The sequence below is a fragment of the Dreissena polymorpha genome, chromosome 4 (assembly GCF_020536995.1).
Source record: "Dreissena polymorpha isolate Duluth1 chromosome 4, UMN_Dpol_1.0, whole genome shotgun sequence".
Taxonomy (NCBI): Eukaryota; Metazoa; Mollusca; class Bivalvia; order Myida; family Dreissenidae; genus Dreissena; species Dreissena polymorpha.
The window spans coordinates 24,320,496-24,344,359 of NC_068358.1; the positions used below are offsets into that span (position 1 = coordinate 24,320,496).

The 23,864-nt window shown below is 35.7% G+C and overlaps 1 protein-coding gene across 2 annotated transcripts; it reads left to right on the forward strand.

Moving 5' to 3' along the window:
• The first annotated feature begins 394 nt into the window (after positions 1–394).
• Positions 395–23,692, forward strand: LOC127879921 (nucleolin-like). Of its 2 annotated transcripts, none has more exons than XM_052427031.1 (13): positions 395–554; positions 6,357–6,455; positions 7,231–7,258; positions 7,542–7,627; positions 9,586–9,673; positions 10,870–11,046; positions 16,568–16,645; positions 17,026–17,076; positions 19,221–19,347; positions 20,183–20,331; positions 20,536–20,653; positions 21,187–21,320; positions 22,801–23,692. In XM_052427031.1, the coding sequence occupies exons 1-13, from the start codon at positions 534–536 to the stop codon at positions 23,370–23,372; spliced, it is 1,728 nt and encodes a 575-aa protein (XP_052282991.1). In that variant the 5' UTR covers positions 395–533; the 3' UTR covers positions 23,373–23,692. The 2 variants fall into 2 exon arrangements, with proteins under 2 accessions (XP_052282991.1, XP_052282992.1); XM_052427032.1 differs by having other exon boundaries at positions 9,589–9,673.
• The last annotated feature ends 172 nt before the right edge of the window (positions 23,693–23,864 follow it).

Here is a 23,864-nt window from a genome sequence, read left to right on the forward strand (position 1 = left end):
AAAACAACAGCACAATTTGTTTCTGCTTAATTATATCAGTATTAATTTCTGCATATTCGTTAATACATAATGCTAAGCTGCAGCAGGCGCCAACCTGTTTGGGGAGGGGAGGACAGAGCGCTACGTAACAGTTTGGAGATCAAACGACCCGTAACTGCGATGAGTATCGCGTTATTTGATAATATCTCAGCTCGGAACCAGTCATATCGCTGCGCAGAGGTTGGTATCGACTTTACCACTGTGTAACCTATGATCATATTGTTTGTAGCCTTGATGATTTTAATTAAAATATTCGAATTATTTGTTACCGATAAAAATTTGAACTTATAATTTCATACAGATGAATGAATTATGTTGTGCAAGCTATTCATATGAATTTCTTAATTTATCTGTTATATAGAATAAAATATTGAGAAACAAACGTTCGAGAATTATGATTCGCATTTGCGTCTTAGCCTGTGTTTATATATTTTAAAGGAACCACGTGGTGAGTCTTACTAGAGTGTTACTTCCACGCGGAGACAGTTTTGAAAATGACAGAAACCAAATCAAAGGTAAAGCTGAATATTTGTTTTGGCATGTAACTGTATTCGTTAGTGATTCCTTTCCATTTGTACATTAAACTTTAAGGTTGTTACATATCATCTGAGCATAGTCAAGCACCACTGGCACTGTGGTTTTCTACCACCACGTGTTTTTTGTACACACGAAAGATTGAGTTTAGTCGTCGGAAAACATTGAATGTTGTTTCAGAAAAAATCGTCATTATAAAGCAATCATTAGGAGGCAGTATCTGTACCTTGCACTGGTCTTTTTGTTGAGGAACAAATTATTAGTTTCCCTAAAACTTTTTACTGAAACTACATCGTACATTGAAGCATCTATAGTCGTATGGCTGCTTTTCATTACAAGTCTGCCAAATACAGTTTGTCAACCAGTTCCGAATAATCATCAGTTCCCATTATTCTGTGGCCCGACCCTACCTAATTTTTTGCAGCCGGTCCTAATCTTTTTTGAGCCCAAAATTTGAAAAAAATCGGACCGCGTATTTTTCGGCAAAGCTCAATAAACTTGTCTACGTTATCCTCATATTATTTTTATTGTTATTGAAGCGCACATGGTAGCTGGCCAAACAGCAATGAGTTTGCTCACACATAATATAGGGTCATTCATGTGCAGACACTGTACACTTGGAATACACAGTTAGTTGATCTTGTCGTCCGCCAACAATATAGCGGCCAATGGCAAACGTCGTATTTAAAGATTAACAAATCAAAAGAAGCGTACCAATAAATAAATTATTTCTAAGCTGATTACTTAACACCTTTCTCCCGACTATCGATCTGAATTAAAGGATGATAATGAAATAATAAGTTCTATTTCGACGATGTTACACCTTTTTGCCAATTATCGTTTGAAATTAAACGGTGATAATTAAGTTGTTTTTTACCCACAAAAAATGCTATTGTAAAGCAATATGTCAACCAAATTGTATATTTGCTAGGTTTTGCCATGTCTGCAGTCGAACAATATGCACATTTTATTAAATGTGGCAAACGCGTACAATTTTTCGGACTTTCGTTTTCGGATACATTATTTTTGGTCGATTATAATTTATTTGCGAAGTTCTTTATAGAAGAAAAAGAATGACGAATGCACATGCGGTGATACGGACGGTGTGGTTTATAATATTTATGCCCCCCTTCGAAGAAGAGGGGGTATATTGCTTTGCTCATGTCTGTCGGTCCGTCCGTCCACCAGGTGGTTTCCGGATGATAACTCAAGAACGCTTGGGGCTAGGATCATGAAACTTCATAGGTACATTGATCATGACTCGCAGATGACCCCTATTGATTTTGAGGTCACAGGTGAAGGTCACAGTTACTGGAAATAGGCATTTTAAGGATTTAGCACGGTTCAAACAAGGGAAACAACTACGGTTTATGCATGTTCTTTTTATTACAGATTTGCCTCCCTTTAGTTCATTCAAAATCTCATTTTACATCAGAGATTCCAAATCTGACCTGTAAATGAGCCCCATATTTACTGCCAGTGCTAGGTTACCTTTTCCCATTTGATCATTCTTAAGTATTGGTATTGTAATGCTGCTACTGCTGCTGCTACTACTACTACTACTACTACTACTACTAGTCTACTACTACTACTTCTACTACTACTACTACTACTACTACTTCTACTTCTACTACTACTACTACTACTACTACTACTACTACTACTACTACCTACTACTACTACTACTTCTACTAATACTACTACTTCTACTACTACTACTACTTCTACTCTACTACTACTACTTCTACTACTACAACTACTTCTACTACTACTACTACACCACCACCACTTATTCTACCATGTCAACTATTACTACTTCTACTACTACTGACACTACTACTACTAATTTTACTACTACTACTACTTCTACTACTACTACTACTTCTACTACTACTACTACTACTACTTCTACTACTACTACTACTACTACTACTATTACTACTACTACTACTACACCACCACCACCACCACCGTTCACAGTGACAAAAAACGTATTCACACAATGGCTGCTACTACAACTTATAGCCCATATAGGGGGGCATGCATGTTTTACAAACAGCCCTTGTTTAAATTGTATTCACCTGAAAATACAATTGGAAAGACTATAAAAAAGAACAATTAGTAAGGGCTCTGGGTGGGGTGGGGGATCTGCCCTTTATTCCTGTTGGATTCCTGCGGCTGCGGTTCCAAGACCCCCGGCCTCATTTTCAGGATTCCAAATTTGGAACAATCAACACCCCTATTAAATGTACATCTAAAAAATAACTTATGTTTGTACTTTGACAAGTACCATACTAATTATTTCTATATTGAAAAATGTATGTTACATTATGATATGTGATATGCCCTTGTTGTCATTAAATGAAATATAAACAAGATGATAGTAAATGTATATATAATTATTTCAAAACCAGTTTTTGCGCATGGAAAAACAAAAACCTGGTAGGCTGAAAGAAATTGTGGGACAGCGCTAGCCCTGGTAGATAGACCCCACGACACCAGTACATAATATAATCTGAAAATGTGGTCCTTTGGAAGCATAAACTGCATCCAAGAAATATAATAGCACACCCAGTTTGATTGGGTCTGTTCATGGTGATAATGCTACATGCAACACCACTCGCGTCCCCCTAGCATGGCTTTTGGGCTATTTAAGCGTCCCCCTAGCATGGCTTTTGGGCTATTTAATATATTATAAATTATAAATAATATAGTATATACTCCATGATCCCAAAGGAACAGAAAGTATAACAACACTGAATCCCTATAGACACTGAGGGTCAAGCTTACTGCGACTTAAGTTATGCCTTTTATTGGTCATAAAATGGACTATTAAAGCCGTTGCCAGAAGTCAACATTAAACTCGGAAATAAGGAAAGCAACAAATGCAAAATTAATGAACAAGTTTTTATTTTATTAAAGCATTTAAATAAAGCCATATAGCATTACATACATCATCAAATTTATTGTACATACAGGTGTACACAAAAAAATGAGAAGAAGTTGCACCATGTACGACATTTTCTAAAAAAAAAAAAAATTTATAAATAATACCCTAATTTTTTAGGCCATGTCAGTGGAAACAAACATATATTTTTTTGTTAGGCTTAATTTGAATGATTTTTTATAATTTTCTGAAGGGTGAACTTCAATTGGCTTTTTTTGACAAAAAAAATGCATATGCCCTCTCAGCGATTTTCCTTGTCCAATTGGGAAAAGTACCCGTACCGGTCCGATTGGGAAAAATTGAGTCGTGAAAACCTCAAAATTGGGAAAAATCGAGTCGTGAAATCCTGAAATTGGGAAAATCGCGTCGTGAAGTTTGGGTCTTATTGAATACATCATACAGTTCATACTTAATTGAACATACCCATTTAAATAATCATTTGCAGGCATGCCTTAATGACCATTACCGTAAATTTGCGGCCATAAGTCGACCTAAAAACGCTCCTAAAATTGACTTTAAAAGTCAACTCGACTTATGGATGAGGTACTAAATAAAAATAAAAAAACATATTTCTGTGCCGTTTTTTTTTTTAAAGTAATAAATCTCCGAAGCGGAGGAATGATGACTGTTTACGGTAAGGCCGACTCGTCTTTTACTTAAATGTCCGCCGATAACAAAATACTCATGTTTACATTGGTTTTTGAATTCATTAATCTTCGTAATAAGTCCAAATAAAAACATGTAAAACTAACTACGAAAATATTAAACATTTTGACATACAGTAAAGTGGCGAAAATTATACATAGCAATTTGTCTATCGATACATCGTCCGTTGTCTGCTAAGAACAATAGAAAATCGACTGCTGACACTTGTACCCATTTAAAGTTAATCCGTGTAAATACAAACTGTCAACAGGTGCAGGTGTCTTTATGCCACCAATTATCGCTTCTCGGCCTTTGACTAAAATCAAAGTGTAAAGTGTAGTGTTGGCATCCTTTCAATCATTTGTCTTTATTGCGTTACGCCTAAAATAGTTATCCGTTAATGATATGCACAACGGTTCTGCTACAAACTACTTCTGACCAATCAAAAAAATTACTCGATCGTTGGATACGCCTTTAACCAATCGCTATTGTTCAACTTCACATGGTATATTTTTTGATTGGATGAAGGTGTGGTTTCGTTGATTTATTCACAAAACTGTCCCACAATTAATGCATAATCGTTTCGTAAATAAAAAGATCTTATCTGAGTGAAGATTTCATTCATTGTTTGATTATAATAATATTACGCACTCACCTGGATTATTAAAAAGTGTAATTGGACATATTAAATACACAATTACTTTCGATTATCTGCTAAGTATTATTAGATAAGACGTTTTTCCAGAATGCAGAAAATTTTCCTCGGGTATCTCGTGATTTACGAATATAGCGAGCGATGCGAGTGTTGGTAAATTCACGTGTTTCACGCATAATGGCAAAAGCGTTGTTGATTATTTGAGAGCAAGTTACAATTATTTTGACCATATAATGAATTTCTGCGTTCAAGATTTTACAGAATTTTCACATCAATAGCACTAACATTTGAATACAAAAACATCTGCTCATAATATAAACGCTGAAAGTTATTACATTAAATGGGATAATAATTTTAATTTGTGAAATATATATTAAGTTCGAAATAATGAATGATATGTTATTATGATTTTGAACAATAAAATATATATTTTTCGTGATAATTAGTAATTGAAACGTTGAATGTATCGTTTAAAATATATTCTTATTATTAATATCCCAAAAAATGTCAACTGCCGGTACAAAAGCCCTCAGAACCATGACTAAAACTTCACTTAATCATGTCCGAGATATTGAGGAAATTTACCCCCCGACTTATGGCAGAGTCAAGGCAAAAAACCAAGTTTTTCTAGCCACATTATACCCCTCGACTTATGGCCGAGGTAGACTTATGGCCGCGAATGTACGGTAAGTTATAAAGTTTATATAAATAACAAAATATTATAAAGAACACACCAAATCAATTACTAGTTGTTTTAATCTCTTTTAAAGCAATGTCTCTCTCTTTCATTTTTGTGAAAATTTCAACAATCTTTGATGTTTGATCATCACTCAGTTGCTTGCATCCCTCCCTGCACAGCATCATTATTGCTGTCAATGTGTCCTGTGATAGATGGTTCCGATTGGTTTTTTGGCATAATATTTGCTATTATGACTCATTTCAAACTGCGATAAGGTTACAAACCGACGTAAAACAGTACGCTGGCTGCCTGGCAAAAGAACCGGAAACAGTAACAACTCTATTGATTGAATGCGCTGAATAATAAAACCCGAAATTAATCGAGCGCGTGGTTACACACAACTATACGATTTTCTTTGTTCGCTCGCCGAAAGTTGGTTTTTTACGAAACTTTCTATCGTTTTGAGAAAAAATTCGGACGCTGATTGGGATTTTTCCAGATGCCGATTGGGAATTTGGGAATTTTCGCTTGATTGGGAAAGTACCGTTTTGGGAATTTGGGAATTTTCGTTCGATTGGGAAAGTACCGTTTACCGGTACTTTATAAAGAAGGAGGAAAATCGCTGCCTCTGGCCTAAACTGTTATCATACAAAATAAATTTTACCCTTTATATTTATATCTTCTCACATTGACACTAAATCTCAAAAAAAATTATTGTGGTCAAAAGCATTAACATTTTTGCCGGGTTATTCTAAACTGGTTGACTGACTGTAACCTGGATCTGACTGTGCTGAATTTGTCTTGCTTTACAGTGTTAATGAGGAAGTGGTAAATATTGAGTTTGTTTCATTGCCTAGACCCCACAGGCCTTGAAAAGGAAGACAGGGGACTTGCCAAAGACCCCCATGTCGGCTCCACAACAGAAGAAAGTGAAGAAGGAGCCAGGACCTGATGGTGTAAGCTTTGTCTTTTATCTGCATCGCTTGCAAATACCGTACAGGAACTGACTTACAAAATGAATTATGTAGGAAAAATATGTATTTGAAAAATGTGAACAATAATAATACACATCATGCACATGTAGCTTTGTTGCTAAAACATTACAGTGAAAGTGCAGTTCATTTATAAGGGCATTGCTTGTAAGATGCATGTATCATTAGTTTTTGTATTGGACTATTGGTCACAAGGTAAGGGAATGAAGAACTATGCCCAATATAGCTGTTATTTTGTCAATTTCCCTATTGCAAACATCTTTACCCAGATCCAGCCCTAAAATTCCCAATTGTTGGTTTGACTATCAGTTGTATAGAAAGCGAATTGAAAGTGAAGAAATAATACATTAAATTGTTACAACTATTTTACTTTATTATTAACAATTTATTGTGTTATTTCTACACTAAATTTATAAAATAGTTATGACAATTTATTGTGTTATTTCTACACTTACAGCGCAATAATATTTTAAGATTAACATTTTCTGTTTTAAGTTTAATTTCAGTTCTGTTTCATTTAAGTTTTATCTATAATTATTCAAATGTTAAGAATCTTGCAATAAAGCAATGTCCCACTATATATTAAATTGATAATTCCCTAGATTGTATTTCTAACAAGGTGCCAGAGCAAAGGCCTAGATACTCGATGAAAAAACATTTACAAAAGCTATGTAGTTAAGCACATATTGCAATCTTTACTTATTGTATGTTTTATTTGAATATTGTTTTTTATTTTCAGGATAATGCGACCCCTAAAAGGAATTTTGGTATGTAATAATTATGTAATAATTGTTAACATAATAATATGTATGTTGATTGTTAAACGATGAGTGTTCACTTTTTAATTAAGATAACTTTTGTTGCATATTACATCTGAAATATAGTTAAGTTATATTTTGTTACTTGTCAAAGTTGAACATAAACACATTTCATTTTATAGAAAGGTGTTACACTTATTTGATATATAATATTAATATAGTATTAAATAATGAAGTGTGCATGCACTTTGGCTCATGTTTACTGGAGCGTTGAATGTCTGTAATTCTGCAGGTCAATCCCCCAAACCAGGCAAAGGGACACCTGGAAAGTTTCAGAAGAAAGAAACCCCACAACAAAAGACACCCAAAAATACACCAGTAATTATTATTGATCCTTTTTTGTTGGGTTCTCTGTTACAATTGTACCAGTATCAGATAGAGAAAAAACACTATGAAAATGGTCAGTACTTTTGTTTCCCAGCCAAAGAGTAAAGAACCAAGACAGCGATATTTTTCACCCAACAAGGAAATTTACCGGTACTGAACTAATTTGGAATATTTATTGTGAAAACTCCTGAAAATGGGAAAATTCGCTTCGTGAAATCTTCAGATTGGGGAATTTTTGGTCTTTCAAGTTGCTTGGTATACATTGAACACACCAATTTCATTTAAACACATATTTGCTTGAAATGTTCAGTTTCAGTACTTGGATAAATTTTTGATTGAAATTGATTATATTTTCCTTCATTTTGGGAATTTTTTTATTTCCCCCACTTATATAGTGTTGTTTTTGCCCTGTCTGTTGCTTGGTTGGTGTGTGTGTTTGTTTGCTCCAACTTTAACATTTTGCCATAACTTTTGCAATATTGAAGATATCAACTTCATTGGCATGCATGTGTATCTCATGGAGCTGCACATTTTGAGTGGTGAAAGGTCAAGGTCATCCTTCAATGTCAAAGGTCTCGTATATAGCTTTAAAGCTCGCAGAAGGGGACATAGTGTTTCTGACAAACACATGTCTTGTTAGATGGGAATTTTGTAGTTTTTATTCTCTTGGGAAAGTAATATTTACCTGTACATTATAAAGAAGAGAAATATTGCTGCAAGAACCTGGTTAACATCAGGTGTTTGGAATACCATAAGTAACAAATGTATAGCATGCAACCATGTATAAGACTCACTCACCCCATTTTTTCAATGCCAAAATGGTATAAACAAAGATTTTCAAGTACTGAAAAGTAGCAATTTAGACTGAAAATGGCCACCATTTATTCTATTGCAAAATCAAATAAGTATTATTATGTTAAGAGCACGGGTTGCATAGCACAATATTTTGTTCTGAGTATTTTTGCAATTTTCTAGCCACAAATAAACCGTCCTTGGGTATTTCTTGTAATTCTTTTGTGCTTATTAAAAGCATGCCAAAGTAATATTTCATTCTTCCTTTTGGGAAAGCCTGGGCATGATAATTGAATGCTGAAAAAAATCTTTGTAGCGCTGGGTAGACTACTAACAATAAGATCTTAACTTTGGGTTAAAATAAAACGTGCATTTATAAAAGTGGAATCTTTGTATCTAAATTATAATTTGTAGAGAACGTGTCGAAGGTGATACGAGAAATGTTGTTAACCTGTTTTATGTTGGGCAATTGAGGTTATTGTAAATGTTTGTCATACTACACATGCGTGAATGTGATATTCAATGAGGGTACTGGACCAAACTGGAAAATATCAAGAAGTCCCCGTTCACACCTAGCGTGACCAAGAAAAAGACTTTGTTCACACAGACCTTTTTCAGCTGTCCATTATGTGGACACCAGTACAAAAGACAACAGACATTTGTGTTTATAACAGCCCATTCAGTCTATAAGATTATAGTATAGGGTTTAGTTGTCTGGAATAAAGAAATGGTGGCTGTTATGATAACATAATGAACTTTTTGCAAGTAAGCAGCCACTGCCAGGATGAGCTATAGCAATGTATAACACGCATCAACTCATACATTTGAAATGTTTGAAATTGAGTTTCCCTGGCAAAAATCAAATCGCCCCAGTCTAAAGGGTTACCTCGAATGTCTATCCCTGAGTATGGTTCATCCATCACAATTTACTTCCAAACAGTTGCACCAAGTCATGTCAATCTGTAATATCTGCCCAACACTTGTCTTTAATCATGAGGTATCATGGAACATATCGACAACAACTACCGGGTAATTACAAAAATTCAATACAAACTAATACATCTCTTTGAACTAACTTGGCAATAACTTGATGCTACATGTATTAAGCTCCTTCTGTTTTATTGGCGTTTGAGATTTTCAGACATTTCATTTTGTAGCAGATAAAAAAGGAGCCAGTTTCACCGGCAGTAAAAAAGGAGCCAGTTACACCGGCAGCTACCCAAGAAAAACAGCAAAGTCCAAAAGGTTTGTCGTTTTGAGAATTTCATTAATGTATAAATAATTATACTTCATTGTCTGCGTTTTCTTCCATTCATACCCCAGCACTGTTAAATAAGGTAGACTTACTTGAAAGTATCAAATTTATGGCAAACACTAAATGGTGTATAGTGTGCTTGAACATTCAGTCAGGTGACTTATTGTTATCTAGATCATTTGATTTTCTGTTGTTTATGTCACTTTAAGTTAAGGAAATTTAAAGTGGGAAAATGTATTCCCCCTCAGAGAGGGAGGCATTATGCATAATGCCATTGCACTTGTTCGAACTTTTTGTTGAGACATAATTCCTTACTGTATAGATTATAGTAAAGAAAGTATTGGAATTTATGCTGCTACCAGCTATGGCTAAATTATGGCCCTTGGTCTGTTTTTCCACTATAAAATAGATAGTCCCCAATTTTGTGTGTACCAACTCTCCTTAAATGTGTTGGATTTCATTCAAGCTTTTAACAGGTGGATTGCCAGTATCTGTTAATGACACAGGTTTCATCCGTGAGGGAGACTTGTTAACCTGAACATATTTTCCCTCTAATAACATGAAGGAGAACTGACTTCTCCTGACCTATTGAAATTCGCTTTGAACCAGCAATAGGCTGATATCTCATAAATTAAGTTCAGTTTAATACAAGAATATCACACCATTAACACAAAGCGTGTTTGTTTATATTTATTAATGTTTTCCCCCATCCTCCAAAAGTGAGTTGTTTCTGATTTATCATGATGATGGATGTGGTGTGATCAGGGGAATAAAATAAGTGAACAGTTTAGTAAACGATGAACAGAAACCACTTCTCTTTAAGTTGCCTCACTACTCCATAATTTCGGCTAAGGGAGAAGTCACTTCTCTGTCATATTTGAAGGTAGGCAGAGCCCTGAATTAGTATGAAAAAAGAAAATTTGGCTGTGACCAGTTTTGGTGTAATAATGGTCCTTTGTTTTTCCACGATAAAATATATAAGCTTCAACATTTTGTTTCCGCAACTTCTCTTTAACGGCTCTCCAGATTTTGCAAAACAGCTTATGGACTAGTGTGAATATAATCATAAAGAAAATAATTTTAGCAGTCACCAGTTTTGGCTGTTTGTCATGTTGTCTTTTTGTGCAGCGTTGAGTATAGTAGATTTGTCTATGTCCATCTAACTACATTTTAACTGCATGTTCAGGGGCAACCCCTGGTCAGAAGAGGAAGGGTCCACCTATGCAGAAAGGGCCATCTCCAGCCAAGAAGCAAGCCATAGAGGAAGGGGTAAAGCCTAAAAACCAGACCACAGGGGAGGGAGCCAAGCCGTTGAATCAGGCTAAAGGGGAAGGGGCCAAGCCTAAAAACCAGGATAGAAAAAGTACAGGCTTCTTATGTCATATTACAAAAGAAAATATAAAATATCATTGAGAAACAATGAGAGAATCTCGTGTTTAAATTATGGTCCTCTTATGTTTTGAAAGATTAGTCATTGTACAATCTGTTTGAAAACAAGTTAAGCAATTTGTATGCATAACTGTGTCGTTTGTAGCTAGCAGTTGTTGCTTTCAGATAGGAATTTGCGTCTATTAAATATATTATTAAAATTTAGTTGATGAAGATACATTAATAAATTTTAACTGCTGGTTGCAATTGCTGTTTAGAGCACCTGGGCCAAAATTCTCATAAATTTAACATTGAGGTCATTAGTCCTATATAATGGTTAAATAGCTACTGGTCGTGTACGTAATTCCGGCCACTTTCGGGACTATTTTAACAAAATCTTTTGTTTTAGGCAACTGGTTGAAACTAAACTTCACATATATAATCCTGGGTTCAAAACTCATCTAGCATGAAAATTTCAATAGAATTAGATCAGTGTATGTTACTTTTATGAACAGAAATTAATGACATATAAACTATCAATTTTCATAGGGCAATTGTACCTAAAAAATCGGCCACCTTTTAGTTTAATCTGCAGGTAAAAATACAAAGCAATATCTTTAGACAAATGTCCTAATTTTAGGAGTATTAATAAAGGTTTACACAAACATTTTTTTTTTCACTTGAAACTTAAAATATATGCGACATTATATACCAGTTACTCCCCCTACCTAACTTAATAAATATAGTGAACAATCACTCTCAATTGGCAACTGCAAATTCCTAAAAACTATTTGTTTTTAATATGTTTTATAAAAAAAAAAAAATATAGCTAAGAAATTTAACACATTTTGTATAAAAAGTTTACTTCATTGTCGATTTTTAGTAAACACTTGTATTTAATTTTACAACAAATAACCTATTATTATTCTAATCAAGGGAGGTAATTCATATATTAAAAAAGTATATATTAGGTCCTAATTTTTATGTTTTGATATATGTTTTGATACAATTAATTGAAAATACCTTAGTTAAAGTTTATTAGATAAAAAATAACAACAATTTTAACAAATATATTTGTTTCTTATATAAATATAAGTAATACAAATATTGATAATGTCACTTTTTCCACATGACAAAAACATCGTCCTTCAATTGTGACATTGTGATATAAAAGTTCACAGTGGTATGCTTCAAATGATTTGCAAAATATTGAGAAAAGGATTGGTTTTTAAGTTGATTTTAATAAAAATCAGCAAAATGTGTATGCTAAGATCATGAAAATGATTTAACACATGTGGCCGATTTTTTACGTACAGGCCGGAATTACGTACACGACCAGTACACAACCAAACAACATTATGAGTTGTTGGCTGAATTTTTAGCTCGGCTGTTTTTGGAGAAAACCTGAGGTATTGTCATAGCCAGCTTGTCTGCCGTCCACATGGTGCTAAAACCTTAACATTTGCGCTAAAATCAAAGTGCTTCCACCGACATCTTTGAAACTTCATATGTAGTTTCACATTGATGAGTTCTACACGCCACACCCATTTTTGGGTAACTAGGTCAAAGGTCAAGGTCATTTTGACCTCTAATATAAAAAATAATAATCTGACAAGCTTTCATTTATTCAAAACTGCACCCGCAGCCTAGCGTTGGCACCCGCTATGCGGTGCTATTGTTTTATATCCTGATCTGACACATACAGTAGTTAAGTTTATTGTTTGCATTTTTTTTTGGATTAATTCAGACATTCCAGAAAGTATTAAGTCCACAGGAAATGCGGTCTGGAGGACTGGATAACGTCATCTACTCAAAATTATTATGCCCCCCCTTCGAAGAAGAGGGGTATATTGCTTTGCTCATGTCGGTCGGTCGGTCAGTCTGTCGGTCCGTCCACCAGGTGGTTGTCAGACGATAACTCAAGAACGCTTGGGCCTATGATCATGAAACTTCATAGGTACATTGATCATGACTCGCAGATGACCCCTATTGATTTTGAGGTCACTAGGTCAAAGGTCAAGGTCACGGTGACCCGAAATAGTAAAATGGTTTCCGGATGATAACTCAAGAACGCTTAGGCCTAGGATCATGAAACTTGATAGGTAGATTGATCATGACTCGCAGATGATTTCTATTGATTTTCAGGTCACTAGGTCAAAGGTCAAGGTAACAGTGACTCGAAATAGTAAAATGGTTTCCGGATAATAACTCAAGAACGCTTAGGCCTAGGATCATGAAACTTGATAGGTAGATTGATCAGGACTCGCAGATGACCCCTTTTGATTTTGAGGTCACTAGGTCAAAGGTCACAGTGAACCTAAATAGTAAAATGGTTTCCGGATGATAACTCAAGAACGCTTAGGCCTAGGATCATGAAACTTGATAGGTAGATTGATCATGACTCGCAGATGAGCCCTATTGATTTTCAGGTCACTAGGTCAAAGGTCAAGGTTATGATGACCCGAAATAGTAAAATGGTTTCCGGATGATAACTGAAGAACGCTTATTCCTAGGATCATGAAACTTGATAGGTAGAATGATCATGACTCGCAGATGACCCCTATTGATTTTCAGGTCACTAGGTCAAAGGTCAAGGTCACGGTGACCCGAAATAGTAAAATGGTGTCCGGATGATAACTCAAGAATGCTTATGGCTAGGATCATGAAACTTCATAGGTACATTGATTATGACTGGCAGATGACCCCTATTGATTTTCAGGTCACTAGGTCAAAGGTCAAGGTCACAGTGACAAAAAACATATTCACGCAATGGCTCTCACTACAACGGAGAGCCCATATGGGGGGCATGCATGTTTTACAAACAGCCATTGTTGACATTATGATAATTGGAAAAATGACATTGAAAATAAACAACACAACACTGGATACTTAACAAATCACAACAAACAGTATTCTATAAAAAAAACTATTTCAACAAAACATTAATTTAGTTAAAAACAATACATTTTCTTTTTTCAAAATTTAATAACTATATACTGGTATGCAAATTGCTGTTAAATCAAATGTTTTCAGATACTGATAGTTTAGTTTGACGTTTACTGAAGAATGTAAATAAATGATTTTTTCACACAAAAAAACAAATTAATACTTGTAAGAAATCAATGAAATACCTGGTCACGAAATTATATGACAACACAGAACTAAACTACAAACTGGCCGCAAGGATATATAAGTCAATGAAGAAGCACTATTAAGCGTAAATTTGATCGGGAAGGAACTGTTAATACCCTGTTTACAACGATCTGAGTTGCAGAATGTGTTTTCTTTTAACCATAAGAACTATTGACATATTTACTCGCCTTCATGAATCTTAACAAAAATATGTAATTTTTACTGTTCATATATCATTGTAGCTGTCTTTTATTTTTAGGTTTAATTCTATGAAATAAAGAAACTTTGGCTCTTTAATTATTTACCGGAAAATAGGTCCAGCAATTAAGAATTTCAAATCGGACCCGTCTTAAAAACGTTAATCAGGTCGGACGTTCCGGCATTTTTGGGAATGTCTGCTAATTTTGGAATTTGGTCTGGGCCTCTTGATTGCATAAATTGCATCACCGTGACTAAAACTAGAAAATTTACTTGTGTGTTTATTGCTTGTAAACAATATAACATTTAGAAATAACCTGTTTTTATACGCCCGTATAAAATACGGGACGTATTATGTGAAACCCCTTGGCGGCGGGCGGGCGGCGGGCGGGCGGCGGGCGGGCGGCGGGCGGCGGGCGGCGGGCGGAAGGCATCACTTTGTCCGGACTCTAATTCAAATTGTATTCATCCGATCTTCACCAAACTTGGTCAGCAGTTGCATCTAGTTGATATCTAGGCCAAGTTCGAATATGGGTCATGCCGGGTCAAAAACTAGGTCATAGGGTCAATAAGTGCATTTTCAAAGGGGCCACTTTGTCCGGACTCTATTTCAAATTGTATTCATCCGATCTTCACCAAACTTGGTCAGCAGTTGCATCTAGTTGATATCTAGGCCAAGTTCGAATATGGGTCATGCCGGGTCAAAAACTAGGTCATAGGGTCAATAAGTGCATTTTCAAAGGGGCCACTTTGTCCGGACTCTATTTCAAATTGTATTCATCCGATCTTCACCAAACTTGGTCAGCAGTTGCATCTAGTTGATATATAGGCCAAGTTCGAATATGGGTCATGCCGGGTCAAAAACTAGGTCATAGGGTCAATTAGTGCATTTTCAACGGCGCCACTTTGTCCGGACTCTAATTCAAATTGTATTCATCCGATCTTCACCAAATTTGGTCATCACTTTGTCCGGACTCTAATTCAAATTGTATTCATCCGATCTTCACCAAACTTGGTCAGCAGTTGCATCTAGTTGATATCTAGGCCAAGTTCGAATATGGGTCATGCCGGGTCAAAAACTAGGTCATAGGGTCAATAAGTGCATTTTCAAAGGGGCCACTTTGTCCGGACTCTATTTCAAATTGTATTCATCCGATCTTCACCAAACTTGGTCAGCAGTTGCATCTAGTTGATATCTAGGCCAAGTTCGAATATGGGTCATGCCGGGTCAAAAACTAGGTCATAGGGTCAATAAGTGCATTTTCAAAGGGGCCACTTTGTCCGGACTCTATTTCAAATTGTATTCATCCGATCTTCACCAAACTTGGTCAGCAGTTGCATCTAGTTGATATATAGGCCAAGTTCGAATATGGGTCATGCCGGGTCAAAAACTAGGTCATAGGGTCAATTAGTGCATTTTCAACGGCGCCACTTTGTCCGGACTCTAATTCAAATTGTATTCATCCGATCTTCACCAAATTTGGTCAGAAGTTGTGTCTAGATGATATGTAGGTCAAGTTCAAATATGGGTCATGCCGGGTCAAAAACTAGGTCACGAGGTTACTTAGTGCATTTCAAGCATTTAGCATGGTGTCCGCTCTCTAATTGAAGTAGTTTTCATCTGATCTTCACCTAATTTGGTCAGAAGTTGTGTCTAGATGATATGTAGGTCAAGTTCGAACATGGGTCATGCCGGGTCAAAAACGAGGTCACATAGTGCATTTCAAGCATTAAGCATGTTGTCCGCTCTTTAATTGAAGTAGTTTTCATCTGATCTTCACCAAATTTAGTCAGATGTTACATCTAAGTGATATCTAGGTCAAGTTCAAATATGGGTCATGCCGGGTCAATAACTAGGTCTTGAGGACACTTTCAAGCATTGAGCATGGTGTCCAAAACCTTCGAACGGGCGTATCTTGTGACAGTTTGGCACTCTTGTTGACATTATGCTTGTTTTAAATCGCAGAGCTGAACTAAATACTGAGTTTTTCTTGTAATTATTTTTTTTAAAGCCATCATTTGGGGTAATAATTTGGAACAAAAAAAATATTTTAATAATTTGGAATGTAAGCCCAAAATTTGTTTCCAAAAATAAACTCTATTTTGTAAATAGAATGATCAAGTTTCATCAGGAAAAAAGTATGTCATGAATATCTCTGCATGAAAGTTTATTGTGTGCATTCCAGGAAAGAGGCGAGGTGGTAAGAAAGAGAGAGCAAGGAGGCAAGACAAACTCGAATTGAGAGACACCACAAATTTAGAAGGTAAGGGCTTTTGGTTCAAGTTGTTGTTCAAGTTGTAATTTATCTTTTTAATGGCCCTTAAATGACATTAAGTTCAGGGCATTGAAAACAGTGTGTGTTAACTTAAAAAATAATTAATTGACCCAAATTCTACAAAAAAAGGAATTTGCGTCAACTATTTACAATTGATGCAAACTTGCATCTAAGTTTGTGCATTTTTATGTCAATAAATACATTTTAACAATGAAATCATTAATGCAGATTATACACAGCAGAATATAATCCTGATATAATTCTATTCTAAACTAACAAATCCCTTTTGCTGCAAAATTTGCAATTTGTAGTAAATAGTCAGAAAACCCACTGAAATTGATTCTTATTTTGATTGTTTGTCTCCACAGAATTGCAAAAGAAGGCAGAAATAGCACAGCAGAAATTGGCAATTGAAATTGGTAGGTGTTATGTCAGTACTAAAGTAAATACATGGCGCTAGATATACTGGTCTTTGTTATACAATTGACTTATGCTATATAACTGAAAAACTTTTGTCCATACTGGATTGTAAAAAATAAGAAGTTTTGAATTTATCAGAATTCATCTTTCTGTTTTTAGCTCACCTGAGCACAATGTGATCATGGTGAGCTTTTGTGATCGCCTTTTGTGTGTTGTGCAGCGTCAACATTTGCCTTGTTTACACTCTGGAGGCTACTTTTTTCAGATCTTAATGAAACTTGTTCAGAGGATATGTCCTAATGATATATTGGACGGGTTGAAAATTGGTTTGGGTTGGTTGAAAAATATGGCCACCAGGGGGCGGGGCATTTTTCCTTATTTGACAACACTTTAAATCCATATATTTGACCTTTGAATACTAAAGCATTGGTTGAGACAATGGCGAGTGGCTTACATTGTCAATATCTATGTACATAGTTGAACTATCTTTTTTATGCCCCCGGATCGAAAGATCGGGGTATATTGTTTTGGGCCTGTCTGTCATTGTATGTGTGTGTGTGTCCCAAAACATTAACCTTCTTCATAACTGTTGCAATATGGAACATATCAACTTGATATTTGGCATGCATGTGTATCTCATGGAGCTGCACATTTTGAGTGGTGAAAGGTCAAGGTCAAAGGTAAAGAAAATAATCAAAAACTTTAACCAAAACTTTAACCTTCTTCATAAGTTTTGCAATATTGAACGTGGTTACTTGATATTTGGCATGCATGTGTATCTCATGGAGCTGCACATTTTGAGTGGTGAAAGGTCAAGGTCATCCTTCAAGGTCAAAGGTCAAAAAAATATAATCAAAGTGGTGCATTAAGGGGCATTGTGTTTCTGACAAACACATCTCTTGTTTAAGAAGACATTTTGTCTCAAGATTTTTATTGATTAAGTATGTGTTTGCATTATAATAAACAATGGGTAATTAAAAAAAGAAATATTAAAAATAAATTTAAACAACATTGCCATCGAGCACTTATGGTCTAGCATCATGCTTCTTGCAGGTCGCGTCCTTAAGTCTTAGCTCATTACCTCTCAAGAGTCCACATTTTTTATCTAAAACAGTTAAAACTTAGTCAAAATGTTTATCTTGAAAATCATTGGCTCTCATGTTCATAAAATATGAGTAAAATTGCTACCCAAAACAGATTTATTTAGTACAGGTATGTTTAATCATATTCTACAAAAACACAGATCAAGTATGACTACAGTCTATAGAAAGGTAACTTTACACTGTCTGGCTCACACAGATCAAGTATGACTACAGTCTATAGAGAGGTAACTTTACACTGTCTGGCTCACACAGATCAAGTATGACTACAGTCTATAGAAAGGTAACTTTACACTGTCTGGCTCACACAGATCAAGTATGACTACAGTCTATAGAAAGGTAACTTTACACTGTCTGGCTCACACAGATCAAGTATGACTACAGTCTATAGAGAGGTAACTTTACACTGTCTGGCTCACACAGATCAAGTATGACTACAGTCTATAGAAAGGTAACTTAACACTGTCTGGCTCACACAGATCAAGTATGACTACAGTCTATAGAGAGGTAACTTTACACTGTCTGGCTCACACAGATCAAGTATGACTGCAGTCTATAGAAAGGTAACTTTACACTGTCTGGCTCACACAGATCAAGTATGACTACAGTCTATAGACATGTAACTTTACACTGTCTGGCTCAAAGTGTTGTTTACTTATGTCAATATCCTACCTTGTGATTTACATACATGTCACCCATAATCGATCTAAAAATACTGTATGTTTATTACTGTCTTCAATTTAAAAGGGGGTATATAGTTTTCGCACTGTCCGTCGGTCAGTCTGTCGTACTTTTCGTGTCCGCTCTCTAATTCAAATAGTTTTCATCCGATCTTTACCAAACTTGGTCAGAAGTTGTATCTAGACAATATCTAAGTCAAGTTTAAATATGGGTCATGTCGGACCAAAAACTAGGTCACGAGGTCATTTAGTGCATTTCAATAACTTCTATCAAAGCTTTTATTTGGGGGCATACGTCATCCTATGGAGACAGCTCTTGTTTATTTCATTATTATGTATTTTCAATTTAATCCTGTATTTCAGAGAACGAAAACAAATGTAGGTTGTTCTTAAAGAACCTCCCCAAACAATGCAAGGAAGCAGATCTGAAGTCACTGTCCAAAGATGTGCAGAAAGCTACAGTACACAACTACCCAACAAACAATTTCAGGTATGAAAAACAGTTTTGTTGAGTATAAATTTTGTGGGCTTGATTTTATTTTTTACCAATAACTTCAAGTTTTCCATCAGATCTGTGGGATAAAAAAATGGGTTATTATTGCTTGGATACATGGACAGGGCTATAACTAACAGGGCTTTTGTTGTTATTATCCCCCGCCATAGGCGGAGGGATATTGTTTTGGCGTTGTCTGTCCGTCCTTCCGTCCGTCTTGCACTTCTGTGTCCGGAGCCATATCTTGGAAGTGCTTTGGTGGATTTCAATGAAACTTGGTATGAGTATATATATATGGATAAGAGGATGATGCACACCTAATGGCATTGTACACCATCTGTTTATTACAGAGTTATGGCCCTTTGTATCTTGGAAAAGTTTTTTTTTTGTGTGTCCGGAGCCAAATCTTGGAAGTGCTTTGGCGGATTTCATTGAAACTTAGTATGAGTATATATATGGATAAGAGGATGATGCACGCCAAATGGCATTGTACACCATTGGATAATAAAGGATTTATAGACCTTTGTATCTTGAAAAAATGCTTTTTTGAGTGTCAAATATAACACTTTTGTGTCCAGAAGCATATTGGCGGGGGATATCAATTCAACCAATTTGCTTGTTGGATATCGCCTTAGCCCTCAATTTTGGGAATAAATGACTAAATTTGGGATGTGAAATTTTCTTAAAGGGGAAATAATTTTTTAAAATCTGGGTAAAGATCAGTTAGATGGTATAGCTGCATGATGTGAAACATATTTTGTTTGGTTTTGGCTTTGTAACAAAAAACATCTTAAGAATCAAAGAAAAAAAGGTTTTATATTTTTGTACACAGGTTTGGGTACCTGTACTTTGCCTCAGAGAAGCTGGCAGAAAAGAACCTCACTGCTCTTAAAGGGACCAAGTTCCAGGGCTCTGATCTTCAGATAGACTACGCGGGTGCAAAGGGACAAAAGTTCAAGGGTGTGCTCAAGACTGGCAAAGGTAAACAAGCAATTTGCCTGTACACTGATAACTTTATTAATTAATATTAAGACATGTTTCATTGAACAATGATCAACAGTTTGTGAGTTTAATGAAAAAAGAGAACGCATGCATCGGAATGGATTTTTTTTTTTAAAGTTCTCATGATACTAAAATACTGTAAAAATTAGCAAACAAATGGACCAAAATTTCTTTAAATTTCAGACATTGATCCGCTTAAGTTGTTCATAAGTGGTGTGTCGGACGCGACGACAATTGCAGACTTACGGAAGCTTTTCCCAGCCTCAATAGAGATTTGGCTGAAAAAAGAACAAACAACAAAGTAAGAAATGTTGCAAATACTGAAAATGTGCACTTATATCACTGTATATGCCTTTTCCTATTTCACAAATTAAGCGTTATCTGGTCTGTTTCTTAACAAAGATGAACTGAAATGGCATCAAACTATTCACATAACGTCTAATGTAGTATTTTGACATAAAGAGGTTTTATAGAGACCTACTGAAATTTTCAGTCAAACCCTTTCAAAATTCACACGCAGTGGAAAGCCTAAAAATAAAAATAAAATTATTCATAATGATAATGGTTATAGCAGATGGGAATATTGCATAAACTCTGTCTGGGGGTCTATGTCTGTTCAAAGAATGATACATTTCTCTGTCTTTCAGTTTGTGAAAGTTTGTTTTTAATTTAATTATGCAACCATGTGGTATTTACCAAAACCCATATTACCAACACACCCTGCTTGACACAAATTTCCATCTGTTTAATTACTGATATTTATTGAGAAGATGTATTCATTATGAATATTGTCTGGTGTGTTGCATTTTCACTGTTACCAATTTATTATATTAGACATGCTATGGTGTTCTTTGACGACCCTGTGACGGCAACCAAGGCCATTGGTAAATATGGAGACTACACAGCAGTGTTTGCGAAACTGTTCCGTGTGTTGGATGGAAAGCCCTTGTCCATTAATGGAGAAAGAGGTATGTAATAACGAAGCTTTGTACATTTGATCGTTTGTGTGAGCTTAGTGTGTGTGTTTTTCAAATCTTTGTATAGGCGTTCTTGCATCAGAGCTTGTCACAACTGTAAGTGTGTCATTAATAATGCAGTATTAACATTTCCATCATAGGACAACATGTCGCATGTATATGTGTCGTGTTCTGAGAAAACTGGACATAATGCATGTGCGTAAAGTGTCATCCCAGATTAGCAGTCCGCACAGGCTAATCAGGGACAACACTCCGCTTTTATGACATTTTCCGTTGAAATGAAGTCTCTTCTTAGCAAAAATCCAATTTAGGCGGAAAGCACAGTGCAGACTGCACAGGCTAATCAGGGACGACACTTTACGCACAAGAATTATGCCCAGTTTTCTCTGAACGCGACTCATATTAACACCCCCCTCCTTTCCTCATATGTCAGTGTCAAATGAGGCAAGAAGACAGGTTTCTGCATTATAACTTTCACATTCATCATGAAAATGTTAGCTCACCTGATCAATTGTGAGATACCTATGTCCATCTTGTGTGGTTTGTAGTGTGCTTCATCGACTTTTATCGTCGTCTTCTCTAAGGGGCCACATCTATTATGCAGTCTTTATAAAACTTGGCCGGAATGTTTATCTTTACAATATGAAGGCCTGGTTTCAATCTGGGTCAAGTGTGGTCAAAAACTAGATCACCTGGTCTTTCCTTTAGCTATTGGTGTCTGTTAACTCAGCTTAGCTCTTTATTCCTTCATGACCTTCTTGTAAAATAACTTGCCACAATAACCACCATTGAGATGGCATGTGTTTGTAACACCTGTCTCCTTACCTTACTTAAAGGTCATGGTCAAACATACATATCAAAGGTAAAACTTTGCAATTTAACAGCTTGTCAGACTTAATTATCATTCATCATACATATTTAAAATAATTGTCCGTCATCGTTCACATGTGGGGTAGTTGTGTCAACCTTTTGATAGAGGTCAATGTGACACTAAAGACCTAAGCTCTTACTGTGATGCAGCTTGTTAAATTGTCACAACTGACAGTGGTCTAGACATTTTGCCGACAGGCATATAGTTCAACTTCAATATATCTTTTCAAATGTCCTTAACTCCTCTTCATTGGCTTGCAACCGTGTAGATTTTGCTCAAATGTTCACGCCTGAATGTGTACTAAGGTGATTGTAATAAGGAAAGACATTATGGTTCCGGATTGCTGTGTATATTTTTGTCTTTTACATTGGCTATACATAGGGCTATTTTGGATTACAAAGATTTGTAGAAACACGCATTTATTATAAGAAATGTTTATATAATATTTTTATCCCCTTCCAATGATTGAGGAATATAGTTTTGATGTTGTCAGTCTGTCTATCAGTCTGTCTTTGACAAACATTTTAGTTGTGGCAGGGGATATCAGTTCAACGAATTTGATTGTTGAAATTTTTATGATTGATTTTCTTCTATTTACAGACTTAGTTTTGGGCAAAAAGGTAGGATATGTGATGGAAAAGTTTGGTGAAGGCGCAAAGGCTACTGAAAATGGCTCTTTAGCTAAGGGTAAAGACAACACCAAAACCGTGAAAAAACAAGATGAGGATGACGAAGATGAGGAGGAGGACGATGATGATGATGATGAAGAGGAGGAAGACGACGACGATGAGGAAGAGGAGGAAGACGACGACGAGGAGGACGAAGATGATGAAGAGGAGGAAGAACAAGTCCAGTCTAAATTGACAAAAGGGAAAGCCCACAAACCAGCTTTGAAAGCAGTAAAAAAGAATGTTGAAGAAGATGATGATGATGATGATGATGATGATGACGATGAAGATGATGATGACGAAGATGAAGATGAGGAAGAAGAGGAAGTACCGGTTAAACAGACTAAAGGGAAAGCCAACAAACAAGCAGTGAAACCTGTTAAAAAGGTAGTTGAAGAAGATGATGATGATGACGAGGAGGAGGATGACGACGATGATGATGATGACGACGACGATGATGATGATGACGAAGAGGATGACGATGATGATGACGACGATGAGTGAACGTTTATAAAGCTGTAATATGGTTATGACAGAATTTTATCAAGGATGATATCCATTTATCATACAGATACAAAAGTTCCAAGACCCAAAAAACATGTATTGGGGCCTTTAATTGGTGATTCAAGCAGCAAACTGTAAACTTGACTCGCATCGGCATAAACTGATACGCTCATTTTATACAGAGAATGTATCCCCTCTGTCGTGTTGAGTTTTTATTGGTACATGTACATGTATGTTTTGGATGAATTTTAATGACTATCTCTGATCGGTTTTATGTTGAACATTGTTATGTATTTTGATGAATAAATGTCTTACTCCGATTTTTGTTTTAAATGGTGGTACGAGACGTTGTGTTGTTGCTTTTGTGTAACTAATAGGCCTATATCGCGAACCATTAATATCATTAAATAAATAACATAATAATGCACTAAAGAACTGTTCGCAGGTATTCATTTTGTTTACAAAAAATGTTCCATGCATCTAATAAAAAGC

Coding starts and splice junctions, on each gene's coding strand:
- LOC127879921 (XM_052427031.1), top strand. CDS start 534: ATGACAGAAACCAAATCAAAG. Junction 9,674..10,869: donor AAAACAGCAAAGTCCAAAAG/GTTTGTCGTTTT, acceptor CTGCATGTTCAG/GGGCAACCCCTGGTCAGAAG. Junction 17,077..19,220: donor GAAATTGGCAATTGAAATTG/GTAGGTGTTATG, acceptor CCTGTATTTCAG/AGAACGAAAACAAATGTAGG.